This window comes from Falco rusticolus, chromosome 8, assembly GCF_015220075.1.
Source record: "Falco rusticolus isolate bFalRus1 chromosome 8, bFalRus1.pri, whole genome shotgun sequence".
In the NCBI taxonomy this organism is placed as follows: Eukaryota; Metazoa; Chordata; class Aves; order Falconiformes; family Falconidae; genus Falco; species Falco rusticolus.
Genome location: NC_051194.1, coordinates 40,288,539 through 40,307,796, shown reverse-complemented (window position 1 = coordinate 40,307,796; position 19,258 = coordinate 40,288,539). Strand labels below are relative to the sequence as shown.

The 19,258-nt window shown below is 47.1% G+C and overlaps 1 protein-coding gene across 1 annotated transcript in view; it reads right to left on the bottom strand.

The window, feature by feature from the left end:
• Window positions 1-19,258, bottom strand: part of LOC119152196 (unconventional myosin-X-like) — a 93,687-nt gene that overhangs the window by 71,993 nt on the left and 2,436 nt on the right. The window contains 2 exon segments of the mRNA XM_037397105.1: window positions 1,752-1,910; window positions 7,555-7,653. Coding sequence (XP_037253002.1) covers window positions 1,752-1,910; window positions 7,555-7,653 — 258 coding nt within the window.

Sequence of the window (19,258 nt, the reverse complement as noted above, 5' to 3'; positions counted from 1 at the left end):
GGAAACAATTATTTTTTTCACCTGTTTCTGATCTCACATGTTTCCTTAGAAAGATTTTTGGCCCTGACTGATAGGCATAACTCCTGTAAGTACAGCTTCATCTGCGACCTTAGCCTACTATGTTCTATCTGTGGAAACCCTTGAGGATCATATTAAATGAACTCAAGCCCTGTAACATTCATGGTATTCACAGATCACGCAAGTCGTTAGGTGACACTACAGCTGACACTCCCAATTCCTGCTTAAATGAAAACTATATGCAGCTGGGCCATGGCAAAAACTTATAATTAGCAATAAGGTAACTGCAATATTAATGTCTGCACTGCAGAAATGCAAAACAGCACTTGTACAGTTTGGTGACCCCCAGGTCAGACGCTGCACAAACATATACCCAGATCCAGTCCCACTCCAGCAGGGGCTTACAATCCTTCACTGAGGAGTTCTTCCCAGTGCTGAGCATGTTACAGAAGTCTGGCTCCTTCATAAATGTCAAAAAAAACCCCCAAAAATTCAGATCTGAGGTGCACAGCTGACACATTCAGGCACTATGCACAGGCAAAAAATGACATCCTATTTAAAATTTTACACCTGGATGGAGAAGGCACAAAACTAATGAAGGAATGACACATCAGAGCTAGAGGAAAGGCCTAAGGAGATACAGCTGCTGTGACACTGTCACAGTGCTGGTGTTGTGGCATTTCTAGTGCAAGACATAGACTGAAAAGGGACCAAGGGCCATCAAAAGAGCATGTACACGTGGGTTCTGCCACAAGATCACAAGGCTGTGTTGACAGACAGTAGGCAAGAGGGTCTACAGCAACAAAGAGAGAATTTGCAGCCTCCTCTGCATCCTGGTGCAAGAGATGGTTCAGAAACAGGGTCACTTTATTGATCATTTCCTGGAATACAGGTATATATGGTTTGGTTGCCTTGGTAACAGTTACTGTGCAACACAGAGATTTACATTTTTCCTGTCATAATCCAAAAAGCTCTGGGTGTATGTAGCATGGACAAACAAGGTAAGAGTGAAGCAAGGTAATGTTTTTACCAAGGTAAATGACACTCTTTGTAATATACACTCCTTGTCCCCTTCAAGTCTCAGCAGAGCCCACTGCCATTCCAGCACTCCAGGGATGCCTCATCCCAGGTGTGCTTTCCCTCTCAGGTCCATTTTCTGATGCTTGCCTCCTTCCTGAAGGCCTGAGAGGGAAATTACGAGATGCTTTGAGTATTCACCTGTGCAAGGAGAGCAGAGCAACTCAGAAAAGGTACAACTGCTTGTAAAAGCAGATTTAGGCAACAGGTTTGCTTTCCTAGTTTTGTTGAGCAGTAGCTTTGTCTGTCCAGATCAGGAGGGATACTCAGCTGCAACCTGTGTATGCTGCACTTTCCAGTCTGCTTAGCCATATAAACCTCTGAACAGCAACAATGGGGAAGGTGGGGAACATGAATGCCAGCTTGTAAAACACAGATGTTCATGGAGGACACAGAGCTGCAGAATTGCCACAAGGCCTAGAGGTGAATGTTCATGTTTTGGAAGTTCTTCTATAGATGCAAAGAGGTCCCTCTGGTAGGGATAGGATCTTACAGGGCTGATGGAGCTGACAAGGCAGAAAAAACCTCCATTTCTAACCACATGAAACAATGCTTTCAGGAAACAATGGTAAAATCAGTATTTCACATGCAAAGTGGCAGCCCCGAAGCGAAACAAGAATAATTAGCAAGGGACGTGGCCCAGCTTGAGCACTTACATAGATGTTACCCTGTTGATAGCGCTGGTGCAGGTTGAGCAGGATGGCAGCTTCATGCAGATCTCCCAGCATGGACATGTCTTCTACCCCATCCACACTGGTCTGGTGCATTGGCAACACTTTTTCTCTGGAAAGAGAGGCCCTGGGATACTGGAATACCTGGAAGAATGAGAAGAAAGGCAAATAAGCTCATGACACCTAGGCACACGGTCTGATTCCCTACCAGAAATGTGCTCCTTTCCACAGCTTTATCCTTCAGCACTGGAAAAGGAAATGAATAAGGCACAGATCTGCTCAATATTTTTATAGTCATTCTTCCATTTCTGTTCCTACATATTTGAGCACTCTGGTCAGAAACCATACAGCACAATCCCTACTTTTCCTACAGAGTCAGTCTATCACCTTTGCTACTGACAGGGACAGATCAATGCAAGGTTACTTGATTTTTACGAAAATCCCCTTAGCAGGAGCATGGCACCAGCCTCCAGCTGCACTAGGCTGTACAGGTATTACACACTGCACTCATGACTGTGAATGACGATGGCAGCTGCTCCCAAGAGACCAGGGACAGTCTTTCACAAAATACAGATGAGATCATGTTTTTGACTGAGGGGATGCTGGGACAAAGCTTATTCACATTCCAAGTCTGGCCTTGCACTCTCCATAGGAGCAGCCAGAGAGTGTCTGGGAGAGGTTTGCCATGTCAAGAGCAAAGGAAAGCAAAGCAGATGAGAAGACAAAGTACTGACATCCTGTGTGCATGCTGGCATGCATGTATACAATGCAGCTTTCAAAATGTTTGTACAGTGACAGCTATTAACTTCTATCACTGCTTTGGGAAGTACCCACTTCCCTCTCTATGCAGTTGCACTCTACTTGCCTCAACTGCTGCATCTTTCTTCTTGCTAGAGCTTCCTCCTCCTCAATAACCCACTCTTCAGCTATCAGGTCACCTTCTTCACCCCCTTCAACACAGCTGAGATTATGTGACTGTTCCCCTCCACCATAGCCACATCCCAGCCCTTCTTTCCTCCTCCTCAAGCACGAGGATGGCATTTCACAAAAGTTATTTCAGTTGCTTCCCACTCTCGGATTCAACCATGTGCCATCTCCCACCCAGCATCCCAAGCTGTGCTAGATGGTAAGACCCAAGACAGACAGATAGGAGACTTCATACAGGCAGTCTGGAGAAGCAAACAAGCAAACTGGCCCTCAGTAACCCTTCCAAAGAAACTGGGCTTTTCCTTCCCTTCTGGGGCTCTGGTCTCTATCTCATTTCCACCCCTGCTTGTCAGCCCTCCTAGGTGCCAGCAAGAAACTGACAGACTCCATAGGGAATGAACCATGATCTATAGCATTCATCTAACTGGTTTCTCCTGCCTGCTTTCCTGGAGTCCTCGGGCTGCTGTATCTGCTAGGGAGAGGCCATCCACGCAGCTGCAGGCTGAAGACAGAATGAGGTCACCCTGCCCCCTCCGGCGAGGAGCCACCCTCGTGAGTCCTTGCAGGGCACTCATTGCCGCAGCGCACTGCAGGTGCCCAGCAAGCACCCCTCTCAGCCCTGAGCCTGCACCCTTGGCAGTGCACAGAAGGAATGCCCTGGCACAGGACCCCTTTACGAGACCCCCACAATGCCTGCAAAAGCTTGCATGCGTCAGAACAGCAGCTCTGTTCCTGGAGGGAGCTGGGGAGAAGTGGGTTCATGTCCCCAGGTGCATTCAACTCAGGTCTGCCCAGTCACACCTAATGTGACAAGGACTCGGTCTCTTCCACTGGGAGACTGCCCCACAGTCCAATTTTCTTGCCAGCCAGGAGGCTTTCAAAGATACATAGTTCACATTCATGAACAGCATAGAACAAAGCCAACCTCAGTACACAGGCCACCTCCAGGCTTCTCTGCACCACTTCTGCACTCGGGTATCAGAGGGGTATAACTCTGCCAGCAGCGGCATCCCCCACTCTGCAAGCATGGCCCCAAAAAAACAAAAAACTTTTTTTTTTAATTCTTCAGAGCAGAGGCCTCGGGCACTTCCACAAAAGGACTGTGGGAGCAGGAAGGGAGAATGAGACACCTAAATTTAGGGCAGAGTACAAGCTTCAGAAGCACAACGTGAACCGGACTGCCAGGAGCAAAATTACCACAGCACTTGCAAACCATGAGGCAGCAGACCACCCCGGTTCTCTCTTCTCTGCTGACTTGGACAATTTTTGGAAGGGGACAATTCCAAAACAGTATGATGTGATCTTTCCTCACATCTGCCTGGTACTTACTTATTTACCACTGCATTGTCAGCACTTGTGACCATTTGGGCCAGAAGAGAAACCTTAAGAAAACATCTAGGGAAAAAGCTGAGTGGACAAGTGTCCCAAAAGATACCAGGCAGTTGGCAGCACCTGTGCCAAGAAGCTGCCATGCATGAAAAATACTGGTATGATGGGTCAGAGCTTGTTTTAATTCCATCTGTAGGCAACACTGAAGAAAATGGGACACTGAAGAGCAACAGGGGCCCTAAATACACAAGTAAATTATAAGTAAGGATTACAGCAGCACCTCTTAAACATGTCTTGAGCCACCTGATTGGGGTTAATTCAGTCATCCCTCTCTAAAAAAAAAATCCGGTCCAAGATTCTCAAGGAGTTAAGCAGATGGTCTGGCAGGACTGCCAGGGGTAGATTAGGAGCATTGGTTCTGGTACCCTCTGGACACCACACAGGTGAAATATACTCCCTGGAGGAGCCCTCTGATGCCCCACTGACACCCTAGCTGAGGCCAAGACGTCATCTGTCCACTCCTGAGGCTGGGGAGGTTCACCAAATACCTTTGCTCATCACTGAACCTGTAGCAGCCCACCCTTCCTCAGGCAGAGGCTGGTGTCTCCAGCCCCACTGAGAGTTGGGATATGGAGTCTCTGTGCCTCTGGAAGGCACTTGTGGCTTGTGGGAGAGGTTTCAGGCCTTTCCTGGCACTGAGAGAGAGTTGACTTTTAATCTGTCCTCTGCCCCCCATGGTAGAGGCAACTTTCCAGTCACTGTATCATCAACAGGCTGCAGGGATCACCCATGGTCCTGGAGACAGACGTGGTGGGGGTTTTTGTTCCCAAGATTGTATCAAAGGGGCTTTCCGTGAGGACCTCTGAGGTTTGAGACACAAACATGACCCAGACATGATGACACTCCACCCTTAGAGCTTGCAAGGTGCTGCACTGATCCAGGCCAGCCAGGCCCTTTCCCACCTCCAGCCACCCCAGTAAAAGGGCTCTTGTTAGCCCAGCTCACTTCTGGACCTCTCCAGCAATCTTCCAGGAGAGCAGTTCGGAAGAACATCCTCCCCATCAAGGTAAACCAGGCTGGCTTCAGCAGCTTGCACTACTGAGCTGAAGATGATGGCTATTTTGCCTGAAGCAAGTCTCAGCAGAGCTGCTTCTGGAATATCCCTTTTTCAACAAGTAAATACTTAAACAGAAAGTTATATGTGTTAATAAGCAGATCTTTATTGTTTGGGAAGAAAAAACATCAGCTGTCAGTCTAACTACAAACAAGCCATCAAATACCACACAGGCACCTCACAACACAGTCAAAGATTTCCACTTTCCCCCAGGATAAACTGATTTTGTCTCAGATTTAGTCCATGGTCAGAGCAAAATAACCAGGACTTTCTCTAAGCCCCTGCAATGGTCAGAAACAAAGCAAAGCATGGCCAGTAGACAGCCAAAATGAGGATTGCCATCCCTGTTCACCAGGCTGAGTAAGGCAGAAATTATTCCTTTTCAACCTCAAATCTATCCATTAGCACAACCCTGAGCATGTGAGCAAAGCTCTCACCCAGCATCTAAGTTATCCATAAAGTATTCAGCTGGTCTGCCTGGACAATGGTTTCTAATCTTGTTGTGTAAGTGCTGGCTCCACCTTTCCTCCCAGGAAGTCACTTTTCCAATGGATTGCTTGCTTGAGGTGTTTTTAAGGAAGTGAAAACAAACAGCAAAAGCTCTGAAGCATGACTGCACTTCTCACCTCACCGAGATGCAGGGATGATGGGTCACAGCAAACAGGACACTAGATTCAGGGATCCTTAAAATCATAGGGACCAACTGGCCCATCCAACCCAAAGTAAAGTGAAGATGTTTTCATCTGAGTTTTCACCTGGGGTAGGACAGCCAGTCCCTCCTACAGTTATGAAGCAACAAAGGCAGCAGGCAAGAGAAGCACATAGGACAGCTGTTGTGCAGGGCACTGAATAAACTCAACCCCTTAACAATCACCATGTGCTTTTTCTACACAAGCCATAAAGCACATGCTCCTTCAGCCTATTGGTTTCTTCTTTAATGGAGGAAAAAAAAACAACTCCAGCTTTTTTTAGACCTGTGACTCTACCCAGCATTATCCTGTGCACTTTTTCTAGCATAGACACAGGCTGGCAGTGGGTGCACCCACTCAGCTGGCATCAGAAATCAGTGGGATTTCTGATGTCCTTTCAGAGGTGCCAGGTGGGTTTGGAGGGTTTTCCAAGGCCACAGAAGCATATCAGAAGAAACAGGAGCAAGCCTGGGAGAGTGACAGAAGTACTCATAATTTGTTGACCCTCCACAGGCTGCTGCAATACCTGTGATGAATTCCCTTGTGAGCTCTTAACATGAGTTAGTGACTATCCAGCACTCCCAAAACAATGCAACTCCTCCAGAAAGGGTTTGAGAGATTGGAGTGACCAGATGGAAAACTTATGTGTCTGCTGGGTGAGTTTCTGACTAAGAAAAAAATTAGGCTCTTTAAAAAGTAATGATCATTTGAAATCTAGCCCTTTCAAAGCAAGACTAAAAAATATGACAGTTCTAGCAATGGCTCTCCACAAGCCGAAGCCCTAAATCCCCTTTCCCCCTGCGCCCTCCTTTGTTTGCCAGGTAAGAGGCTGTAAAACCCTGTCCAATTTTCTGTAAGAAAGAAGCTGCCTGTAGAGCACTGTTCACCAAAACAGCTGAGCAGATCTAATTGCTCACTGTTGGAGGGCACCAGTCCTGCCCATTTCCCCATCCTCCTCCCAGCCCAGGCACCAGTTTGACTCACCAAGAACCTCAGTGAAGGCAGTGAATAGTGTTCCCAGGGTTAACAAGCTCAGCTGACTCACTGAGGACTTGGATGATCCCCAGAGGTCCCTTCCTACCAATATTACTCCACGAGCACTGCAGCAGGCCTGCCAGGGAACCACAAGGAGCACAGGGCTGGAAACGAGGGAGGAAAGAAGCTTGCTCCTATGACTGGCAGAAAGCTCTGCTCTCAGAGGGGCTCCGCTGCCTTGTCGAGCTGTCCTGCGCACAGCTCCTGCACTGATGGTGCCGGCTGACATGGAAGCGGGGAGCTCACTGCCACGTACCCCTGGCCCAGAGGGCTGATGGCGAAGGCTGCTGAAGCACATGGTAGGGAGCACAACAGCCCTTACACAGCAACACAGCTTGCAAGAAGCACATTCTGGCAGAAAAGGCTGCTGAGCTGGTGGAGCTGCCTCCTTCCTAGGAGCATTTTACCAGTATAATGGTTTTGCTAGGCTGTTAATGCAACTCCTTCAAAGACAGCACAAGAAAAAACAAGTGAAGTGAAATGGGCAAACAAATTAACAGAAGAAAGAGAACAATCTTCTCTTTTTAACCTTTGTTAGACCTTTGGCACGGTCTGCAACAGAGCCCTGTCACTTTTCAGACAGAATTGTAGCGTTTCAGTTGATACATTTCCTTTTAACATGAAGGTCATGCAAGAAAAAGAAGTCCATCTTGCAACTCTGCATAGGCTACAGCGTCATGCAAACTTCACTTACCGTGCCGTAATCTGAAGTGAAGAGCACATTTCCATCCGCACACGAGCTGACAGTGCATGGCTGCAGCTGGTCCTGCTCCCGCAGCCATACCCTGGCACCCTGCAAAAAAACAGAAGACCTCCCATCAGAAAGAACTGAAGCCTGCAAGATCTGCACACAGGGTGCAAACACCCAGGGAAAGCTGGAGGAAGCTGCGGGATTCAGGGGGTACTTCCAAGCTACAGCTGCTTCAAATTTTTAAGCAAGTCCTACTTACATTTTCAGAGAAACTGGGTTTGATTATTTTTTTTTACTTTTTAACATAACATGAGAGGAAGAAAAAGCAGTTTTAATCAGCCTCATACAGAAACTAGCGTAAGGAAACATCAATTTTTATAGAAAGAGTCATGGAAAGATACAAACACACAGAACAGTGGGTCAATTGTCTAAATATTTTCAAACTTGGAATAGCCGGTCATTAAAAGTCATGCTATAATAATAATAATAATAGAAAATGTAAATAAAGCATGTTTACAATTTCTTACACCCACACACCACTGTACATCAAACAGCTAAGTAGACTTCACAGAGCTTTGTTTGCCTCTTGCAAGAATTTCCTTCAGCAAATGACATGACTTGAGTGTTTCTCTGATGTATATAGGATGGCCCTGATCACATAGATAGTTTCACACACACTACAGCTTAGTTGCTCATTGTCTCTCAAGACAATCCTGAGCACAAAACCAGATTTCTGGTAACATATATACAGAGATCTGCAGCAGATCTCATTGCTTGCCTACCAAAGAAGTGCAGGGAAAATCAGTTTGCTGGATTGGCCTCTTCTGCCCTGTCTGACCGTGGGACCGGGTACAAGGGAAAGAACAGGAGCATGAAGGCGAATCAGGGAGAGCATGACCCACAATTACACAGAATTTGGCATAACATCACATCACATTTCAGTTATTGCAAACTAATCTGTTCCATGTCTCCCTATAGAAACCTCATAAACTCTGCTTTGATACGTATTGAGAAAAAAGCCAAAGTGCTGAACTGTTGAGTAATGTTAAGGCCATCCTGTTTTTCATTGATTCATAGACCTACATTCTTCCTAATTTGTTTTCTGCCCTGAAGTTATTGATTATAAAAGCCCTTCCTATCCTCTTAAACTCATCAGCACCATTAGCTCTTTGCTTCTAGACCTATTATGTTTGAAGTGAGACAATAGTATTTCTATATTACATTATACAAAATGTGGAACGCTAATTCTATTTTTAATGATTTATTTTAGTTTAGGTGGGGTTTTTTCAACTACTTTAAACACTTTAGTACCCTGGATTTTCCTTATTGTAGAAGATAAGTCTATTGGCCAGCCTCCAGTCCTCCCAATAAAGGAACTGGGTTTAATGACATTAAAAAAGACCTACATAATTCTAGCTTTGCTGCTGTGTTCTTCTCTAGAATTTCCACAACAGGCAGATTAATTTCCCCTCAGAAAGTGAATGAAAGGCACCAGTGCATCTGATCAGCACCTAAACCAAGGATGGTGCGCAAAGATCACTCTCATGGACAGTAAGCAACAGCAATCGAAAGAAATTGTTTTTTATTTTACAAATTCAAGTTTCAAGATCCCAGAGAGCTGGTAAGCAATGCACTGAATACAGATTTTGAGGAACTATATAAAGGTCTTAATCTCATCCTCTTACATTTTCTGAAACTCTTTATGCTTGAGACAAAGTGTCCTGAGGCATCTGGGCAAGACATTGCTGTTGAGAAATCATCCATTTCCCAAATCACATTCTGACTATTCTGCATAAACATACGAACAGCAACACACATTAGTAGAAGATCTTTATGCTATTTTCACCAAAGGCTCCTACTACCATCACGGTATAGATCAAAGAGTCAGAAAACAGCAAAGCTGCGTCTGGAATTCCCAACAGTGGTATGAAAGAAAAGGTTTTCCAATATGCTTATGAACACTCATTCCCAAGAGTGCATTTCAGTGCTTTCAGACACCAGCAACCCAGAAGCACAAAGCTGAGAGCCTGCAGGCAAGCACAGTTTAATCAGGAGCCAGCACTCCCCTGCACCCCGATGCCATGGCACGCACACACGCACACCAGCATTAGGAGTGTGCCGTGCTTGCAGAACCATGCGTGGTCTGTCCCTGCAGACCAGGGGGGCTGAGTTACGTACACTTTCCTCTCCCTGAGCTCGGAAATTAGTTTGGAGATAGCAGCAGTTGATAACCTGACACACAAGAGACACTCCATGAGCATGAACACTGTTACATACAAGGTACAATTTAGAGGGAAAAAAAGTGGGGAGAGGGACAAGGAGAACCCTCTGGTGTCTTCAACACCTAGAAATTATCAGAAAGCCCAGAATGACCTAGACCCCGTTCCCAGCAGAAGTCCACGTACAAAAGTAGTAACAAATTCTCCCAAAAGGAGACCCAGTTCTTTTGTACAATATTGCACCATTTCCTACAGACTTACGGCAGATCCTTCTGTGTGCTGCTAAGGAGTAGAAGGCAACACAATGAAATTCCCAGGCACTGTGGCATTTCAGCTGCCCAGAACTTACTTCAGTTTACTTTGGTGTTGTAGCTGTTTTTACAACAGCAATTGCCTCTGCCCAGTAGAATAACTGCACCCATTTATGTTGTTTCCAGAAGGAACATCATGCTGAGACAGCCAGAATAGGAACCACAGAGCAAATAATTATTGTAACTTCTGCCCAGCATAGCCCCCATTTCCTGAAAGGCCAAGTTTGTTTAGTGCATCTCTTTCCATCAGCTCTTTTTTCCAAACAAGAAATCCCCCAAGGACCCTAGACTAAATACAGAAACAGATGGTTACACCAAGGAGACTGCCCTCACATCACTCCCCTCTCCCCCAATACCACACATTTCATTGATCAGGTGAAAGGATTAAATTGAGCAGAAAATTTCCAAGAACTGCCAGGCAGCAAGGCAGAACTTCCACGGGAGAAGCACGGGCAGCAAAGCAGAGCAGCGACCTGCCAGCTCTGGGGGCTCCCAGCTCCCACAGACACCAGGAAACCTCAGCTCTCCCAGCACAAGAGTAAAAACCCTTCAGTTTTCAAACTGACATACAGGAGATCTCACCCACATGCAGAGACAAACAACAAAATGAAGCGACAAGCAACGACCGATTTAAAGAGAACACCTTATAAGACAGCTAAGGAACAGCGAAGTGATGATTTTGTGTAACTGCTTTCCATGGAATAAAGCTGGCTGAACACTGACGATACAGGTAACTTATATAATGATAATAGCTCATCCCCTCCCAATTCTTTTAACTAGGAGTTCATTAGGGGGATTGTGTTGTTTTTAAGTGGAGCAACAACAGCAAATACTGTAAGAAAGAATAATGTAGCAATGTACCACAGTTCCTGTAGCACGCATAGGTCACTCTGATGTTAAACAAACTCTCAGAGACCAGCATCTTCATTCCTATGGCCTCAGTGACAATCTGCCCAGGAACTGGCCTTGCCGCAAAGCGCATAGCAAAGCACAATCCTGAAAAGTGATCCCATAACATGGGGTTATAATTTAGAAAATAAAGTTGCTTGCATACCAAGAGTGGTGTTTCACCAGTACTGCCTCACCCTCTCACACCATGATGTCTTCCATCGCGGACAGCAAACTCCAAGATATCATTTTTCTCTGTTCACATAAACACCTGGCACTTTGGGATCCTAGACTTGAAAATAAATAACACTTCCTGGTATCCATGCTATCAAGAAATCAATTGAAGCCACAGAGTTCTTTGGCCTTCTGTGCCTTTTTTAGAGTGACTGATACCAGAAGTTCCCTCTTGCATTCGCCTGCCTGTATCTGCCTCTCAGCAGATGCAGTACGCTGTGCTGGCAGGGAAAGGATGAGGGACACCTTGCACACTGTACCCTAGGGAAGGGGCACAGAAGCAGACAAGCAGCACACAACCCTTACTGCAGAAGCAAAACACCCACGCACTAAGCAGAGCATATAGCCACCAGCAGGTGCACCCTCCTCATGGGCTACCCAGCTACTGAAGGCCAAGCAAGCTCCAGAGGACTAGGCATAGAACTCTGCACCTGCAGGTGCCTTTGCCCCTCCGGAGCCTCCCAGCCCAGCAGGGGACACATTCAAGGATTGATGTGAGCAAGCCACTGCTCTGCAACCGTACCGCACTTGAGAAACAAGTCATCATCTCCTGTTCTCCAATCTGCATAGTCTGGACTACCCTCGAATCTTCACATTCCCCCAGGATGTCCTCTCTCTTCTGGAAACTCCCTTCTTCCCACATACAAGCAAGAATGAACTGCCCCAGCTGCACAGAATTTGAGGGGACAGTTAGCACTGCCTCCCTCTGACAGCACTCACACACCCCGCACCTGCGGAACTCCCAGGAACAGCATGCTCAGCAGGGGCACTAACCAGGATGGGCACATCAGTTTTCCAGGAGTTATTCAGAAAGGAAAAGTGCTTTCAGTTGGAAGACACCTTTCAGTGTATGAAAGATGCACACAATTGTCCAGTATTTCCACTACCAGATGTTTTTGTAAAGTTTTCTTTAGAATGAACATGGTGCTCAGCCTCCAGATCTAGCTGCAAACACAACACGACAAGAGGCTCTTGCCTTGGTTTGGGTAACTACCCCCAGTCACTGCTGCAGCCATTCTGCAAGGGGCAGGGCTGTCTCAAAAATGTATACCCCTGCACTGTGTGTCCAAGCACAAGATCTCTGTGGGTGCTGTAAGTTTTTCAGCTATAAGTATTGTGTATATACATACCTTTGTCCTCCTGGCATACCATGGCTGTTCAGTGGGTATTAGCCTTCCAAGCCTTGTGTTTTTCCTGACAATGGATCCATACGCTCCTAGGCTTGGAAGCAGCATTGCACTACCAGCTCCTTTCCCAGCCTCAACAGGCTTTGTGGTTGCAAACCACACAGCAGAGACTGGGCTAGAAAGGCCCTTGCAATCCAGACAAAGCCGGGATCAGATTTCAGCAAATGCACTTTTCAACAGATTGATCTAGATGATCATGAATAAGTGATAGGACAGATAAAGAGACTTAGCTAATGGATACAGGATTGGTGGGGAGGGGGAGTCCCTGACACCCTAGACCCATATGGGAAGGAATGCAACCTTGCTGTTTTTCTGATGTCAGTCTGAAATGAAGTCATCCAGCCAGTCCCTGGGTTACAGCTGATCAGCAAAACCTGGACCAGCTGCTGGAAGGGAGGGGGCAGCCCAGGAGGCCACAGGTAAGAGAGACAGAATCAACAACAGCTGAGCTGGCAGCACCCAACCTGGAGCAGCTAGGGAGAGGAACAATACCTGCAACAGCAGCAGCAGGGATAACAGAAACAGAAGTCTACTTCTCATTAGGTACAAGGTGACACACTGCAGAGCAAAAACAGACTAGTTTGCACCTGGGGAGGTCCCATAGCTCCCACATGCTAGCCCACTGAGCCTAGGCAGCTTCTGCAAGCCAGCACAGCTCATGGCACTGAATGCAAAGCTGCAGCTGTGGGTCCTGCTGCTCCAGAGCTGCAGCCCAGGCTGAGCCCATGACTCAGACTAGTCCTGCCAATTAGCAGCCCCATTCCTTACTAATTAAGGAGCAAAGCCATCAGTCTGCCAGCAGCTCTGCAGAATAGCAGTATCAGGAAAAGGCTTGTGCGTTTTAAATCATTTAAAAGCAGTTTGTCACTTCTGGTCACTGATGTATATGCACTGCTTCCCACCCCTCTTTCACCTCCCCCTCCCATCTGTTCTGTTCCTCTCTCCTCCCCCAGTTTGGCTGCTGTACAGCTTCTCTTCTCCCCACTCTCCTGCACATCTCCCAACTTCAGATATCCCCCAGGAAATGCCTGGTCCTTGAAAGTAATTATTGATCTTCTCAAAGGAGCAACCACCCACTACAGCAACCACAGAAGCTCCTTGCCAATAGAGTGGAGGGAGTGAACCCCCAACTTTCTGCACGCTTCAAGGCTGCCCTTTGCCTTGAGGACAAGGTGCACAGAGGGGAAGCAGGTATGTAGCCTTCCAAACTTCACTGCAAGCTCTCTCTAGGCTCAGTTCAAGATGAGCTGCCACTGCAATTCCACCGCAGGCAGTAGCGTCACTGTCCTCAGGTGAAGCAACAGTTCTACAGAGTTCGCAAGCACCTAGGAACTTCTCACCAGCCTCAAAAATGCATACTAAATTTAGTTCTGTTCATAAATGCCAGCACCACTTTCATGCATTCTCTACAAGCTCTTCCCCACCTAAAACCTGAATTAAAACAAGTCGTTCCCTAGAGCACATTACTCACATGGGTATCTACAGATGTGTATTTCCTGCCTCTGAATATCACAGACACATCACAGCAACACTGGCTTTCCCACACCTTCTCAGTAGCCCTGAAAAGGAGGCAATATGGCATGTGCAAAAGCCCAGCCTGGCTCTAGCAAAACTTCCCCTGACCAGCTAATGGCTCCAAACTGAGCAAGTGAAGAGCTGAGCTTAGCTTAGCCTGCCCTGCCCTCAACTTGGATATTGCTGTGGGTCTCCTCTCCCTCTTGCCACCAAATAAACAGTGAGGCAGCTTCCTTACAGCTCCATCCGTCTCTCAAATTTGGCCAGTGGCTCAGGGCTGAAGCTGGGCTGATGGACAGCTGAATGGCATTCAAGGTCCACAGAGAGCTCAAGGCCTCAGGAAGCCACAGGGATACAGCAGTCCATCACAGAGACACGAGCTTCAGCATCATGCCTCTGAGCAGTCACAATGCAATGTGTTTTGTAAAAACCTCCGATAGGAGCCCTGAAACATTGTTTCTTCTGCAATGTTTATTATGCATAATTTAGGAATAATTTTCTTGCAGTCAGAGGTGGAGGAACAGAGGAATTCAACCCACCTTCTCTGTCTCCATCCATTATTTTCTGCTCTTTTGCCATGTCTTCACCTATTTGTCATTTCACTAATAAAGTAATCTCAGTTTTTTAAAACTCTTCGCAAGAAACATTTTCCTGATGTTTGATCGTCCTCAGTGTCTTTCTCTCAAACAGCACCCAGAAAGCAACCGGAGTGCCTCTGAGCTGGGATGCACTGCCAGCCGATCTGAAATAAGAGTGGAAGTGGGAAAACAGCACACATGAGTAAGAAGTTGGGAGATAGTAAAGACAGTAGAGTCTATGTTTCACTATTTTCTAAAATCATCGGGGACAAAGACATGTGCTAGTAGCGGCATCCAACTACTAGATAGGGATGTCAGCACTATGAATAACGATGGAGACATGCAGAAGTTTTTAATAAACATCCCTGGAAAGCACCCCTCTTGCATCACACTGAGATGCTGAAGTGCTTTCCCGTATATTAGTAAATGGAAAGGACGTAAAACATTTTGAAAATCAACAGGTCCAAGAGTTCCCAGAGATCTGTCCAGTAAAGTTTCTTACCAGCTGATACTAATTTTTTATAAGCCTGGTAATGCTGAGGAAAATCCAAGAGACTGGAAAGGTCAGAGCCTAAATGGGGGCAATAGCAGGATTATCCCAAGTAACCATGGGTTGCTTAGTCTGAGAACTCCAGGGAAAACACAGTGGTTTTGCCCTCAGCTTTTTCAGCTGAAGGATACTCTAGCTTTTATCGTTGTCCAGTGCCAGTCAACACGTAGAAAGAAGTCTAGTCAAAAAGACTTCCTCCTTCTTTGCACCCAAGCATAAGAGATAAGTAGGACAGCAACAGACTCTCATGGCATTGCTCATGAAGAACACAGTATTCTGAAAAAAGTGAGCCCTTGAAGAGCAAACAGCAGCAAAGGGATCCCAAAACAGTTGTTATGAATGGGGAAAATCATGACTAATTGCATGAGTTTCTATCAAAACTTTGCAGAGACAGGGTCAGTGCTGTTTGGTATCCTCATCAAGGGCCTAAAGTCAAAAGTAGTGCTGAGAGTACTAGCAGATGCCAACATCTGGTAGATCAGTAAGCACCCACAAGGATGAGACCATCAGAGCTGTGTGGATTCCACAGCCGCTTGTTTGAAACAAAATGGGATTAAAATACAGCCAAACTGAAAGGTCAGCTTCAGGAGAGAAGGAATGCAAGGAGCACTTCAAATAGAGGAATGACTTCTGGAAAGTCACAGACCCAAAGAGGATTGAGAGTTGCCGAACAGAAACTCCCAGGACATTTGGTTGCAACAAGAGCTGATATGCGTGTCTGGGATGTATAAACAGGAGTAAGGAAGTTTACTACTTACTTATGCTTTGAGATGTGAGAAAGAAGCCTTCAGAAGAAAATCTAAAAAATCCAAGTCATTTTTGCTATTCAGAAAGATCCCTTGTAATGCAAAAGTACTTGTGGAAATGTTAAAGTCGTTATGTAGATTTGCCAGAGCTAGGGCTGCCCTATCTAGCCCAGACACTGATAGCGGAGGAGACCACAGCAGCATGTGGCCCAGCATGAGCTACAAACCTCACCTCCCTCCCTGCATACTCATCTGACTACACCCTGCCGAGAGGACAGGGCTGCCGGCAGTACTGAGACCACTGCTCTGCTACCTGCTGTCTCACCTTTGCCAGCAGCCCAGTGCTGGAGTAAAATTCGTTGCAGACAGAGAAGTTATTTGGGACGCAAAAACTCTCATGAAGCAGAAGAAAAGTAGGACCCAAAAATTAATGGAACTGCCAGACACTTAAGAAATTAAGCAGGATTTATTTTAAAACAAGGTTGTGTAACCACTTGAAGAAACTGCAAAAGCAGGGAATCCTCCAGAAATAAGAAGCTTTTCCAGAAAGTGTGATTCAGCCAGATCTTAATCATTGGCTCAAGACGCAGGTAACAGGAATAAACAGGACTAATACACAGACCTGGCCCTAACCCTAATTCCCACCTTCTCATCACATATGCTGATCACTGTATCTACAAGAGGCCCCACCACTGGTTCGGTTGCTACAATAATTATTGCATTTTTAATGACAGGAGCCAAGAGTCCCCCAAACGCTGTGCCAAGCGGTGCATGGCAGACAGGCCCTCCGTAGTTTTTTTCCCTGGGACTTGGCTCTACAGAGCTACTGAACAGTGTGCAATCTCAGATGGAAATGAGGAGATAGAACTGCAGAGCTTAGGGTAGCTGGAGGATAACCAGGAAACCCAGACTCACGTAAGTTTCGGTCTTAATGATCACATTTAAATAGCTCGCACATTCTCCTTAAAGTAAAATGGGAAATAGTAAATTGCAAAACATTTGTGATTATTATGAAAAAAAAAAAAAAAAGAGGCAAGAAGTGAAGCAAGAGCAGTACAAGGTGGTTCTGGAGGCACTGATGGGCAGCTGCAGGGTGGCCCAGGGAGACGCAGCTTCCCTTCACGTGGGGGCTCCCACCCAGCGCCTGCACCAGCCCACCCTCTGTCGCTGATAGGATCTGACAAGGCTGCAGCTCGCGCAGCCTGGCTCCAGATGAATGCCCTAAGGAGGGAGGTAACAGGACTCCCTCTCTTCTGCCAGACACTTCTTCATGCCACCTTTGTCACAAGAGCTTTCTTCCCCACAATTTCTGCTCCAGAACACAGCAGCCAGGCCCTTTTGCCCTACATCTGCCTCCTTATCACTCTGAACAGCTTTGAGGAGATGCAGCCAGGATGGAGGGAACATCCATGCTATGCTAGCCCCACAGATATCTTCAAGGACAGTGGTATTTCTCTTTAGCTGAACTATGCAGACTAATTAAACAGAGAGGGTTTGTTCTGTTTGGTATTGACTCAGAAAGCATTACATATGCAGCATGCATGTAATAGTCAGCATTTCTCTGTCTCTTCCCAGTGTCTCCGGATCCTCTTTTCTAAGAGGTTACAATATTCTCAATAAACTAGGAGGTCATCAGGGAAAGTTGGCAAAGCACATGTTCCTCAGGGGAGGAGAAGGGCCTGGTGGGCATACGCCTTCACGGAGCAGTCTCACTGCTGAAGAAGATGATGTTCTATCTACCGTTTCTTTCCAAGACGGCATTTTCCTAAACCAGTAGTTGTTAACACATGGCCACTCAGCTCACTGTTATCTGGAAAGACAGCACATCACTCATGGTCAGCGTCACCCAAGTTAGCTGAACCATTTCCCTCATCTCAGACAAGAGTCTCTGGAAGGATTCTCCAGGACATCCGGCCACACTTTTCTCTCACAGGAACTCCACCTTCTCCCAGCTGCAGGAAGTGTGAGAGGGCAAACCAAGCTATTGAAGAAACCTAATCCAGCATGCCATGTATTAGCCCTCCCCACCCAGCACAAGCTGGCCTCCCTGGGGACACTGAATGATGTAGCCAGGCAGCTTCAATAGAGACCTCAAAGCTGGTGAGGATTGCATGTGCAACCAAAAATCAGACTAGTCCTGTACCTGCCGCACCCATGAATGAGACAGGCTCCACGCTGCAAAGATGCATTCGCAGGCAAGTCCCTTCAGTTCTTCTCCTTACCCATGTACTCTGCAAATGTTTACACACATGATTTCCACCAGGACTAAGGAGCCATCGGATGCCTGGAGGACAGCCTGTATAGTTGAACATCACATGACCAGCCAATGGCCACACTCTCCAGACTAGCTGATGGCTTTGTGGAGCAGTCAGACACTTCCAGTTGCATCAAGTAGTCAGCACACCCACACAGCAGCCAGGGCAAAGCTGCCAGAGCAAAAGAGACCTCGCAGAGCTGCTTGCTCCCCACCTCATTTTGGGGCCAAGAAAGCAGCTCAGATGCATGCATAGTGGCAACTCGGGTAGCCCTTGTACTCTTTTACGGACTTTACTCTGAGGCTCCCTCCTGGTCTGCATGCATCCCTGGGGGAAGTGGCTCCTCTCCCCAACCCCAACTTCATAGTAGATGTCCCAGGCCACAAAGAAGAGAAGGGCTGCATCCGAGGGAGGATGGGGGACAGTAAGTGAAGACCAGGCCAGCTGTACAGAGGACAGCTCAGACCAGCACAGCTGTGCAGGACATGAGCACATGATCCCCCCTGCCTTTCTCTCCCCATCTCAGAAAGCTTAAGAACTGGGGCGGGTTATTTTACAACACAGATGAAAAAGCATTGCAGTTCACCAAAACAGCAATGAGGAAAACTGTTTAATACTTAAAATGCCAGCATTTCTGGGCCAGTGGCACATGAGCAGAAGGAGAAGGGTGTCTGTGGCTCCACTAGATGATGCTCAGTGCAGACTGACCATGGGGCTGTGCCAGCTGGTCACTTCAACTGGAGAGCAGAGGGATGGTATGGGATGGGAGAAGTGTCTCCTTTAACCCTGGCCACAACATTTCTGCTCCTCAGGGGGAATTGGAGAGCGAGTCACATCCTCTGTGTCACCCCACATCCTGCCCACACTCCAGACACGCAGGGAAGCCATCATCCGTCACTGCGCCACAGCCCTGGCCTCCGGGGCCCCTCCTCCCTGTCTGGGCACAGGACTCACTGCAGCAGCCAAGAAAGGAGACGGTGGAGCTCACACACCTCGGCTCCCTCTGCTCATACCCAGCTGGAGCAAAAGCGTCATTCGTCGCATCTCTGAGCCATGCTGCACACCAGACCTCAGATGGCAGAGGCACACATCTTTGTGCTGTGCCACTTGCTGAGGATGAAGGCTTTCTAATCTGGCTGACTTGGGATGCCGCAGGGGAAGGGTGGCAGCAGCAGCACACACCCTGCCAGCTTGCTGTCCCTGGGGTCAGCAGTCAGAGGAGGG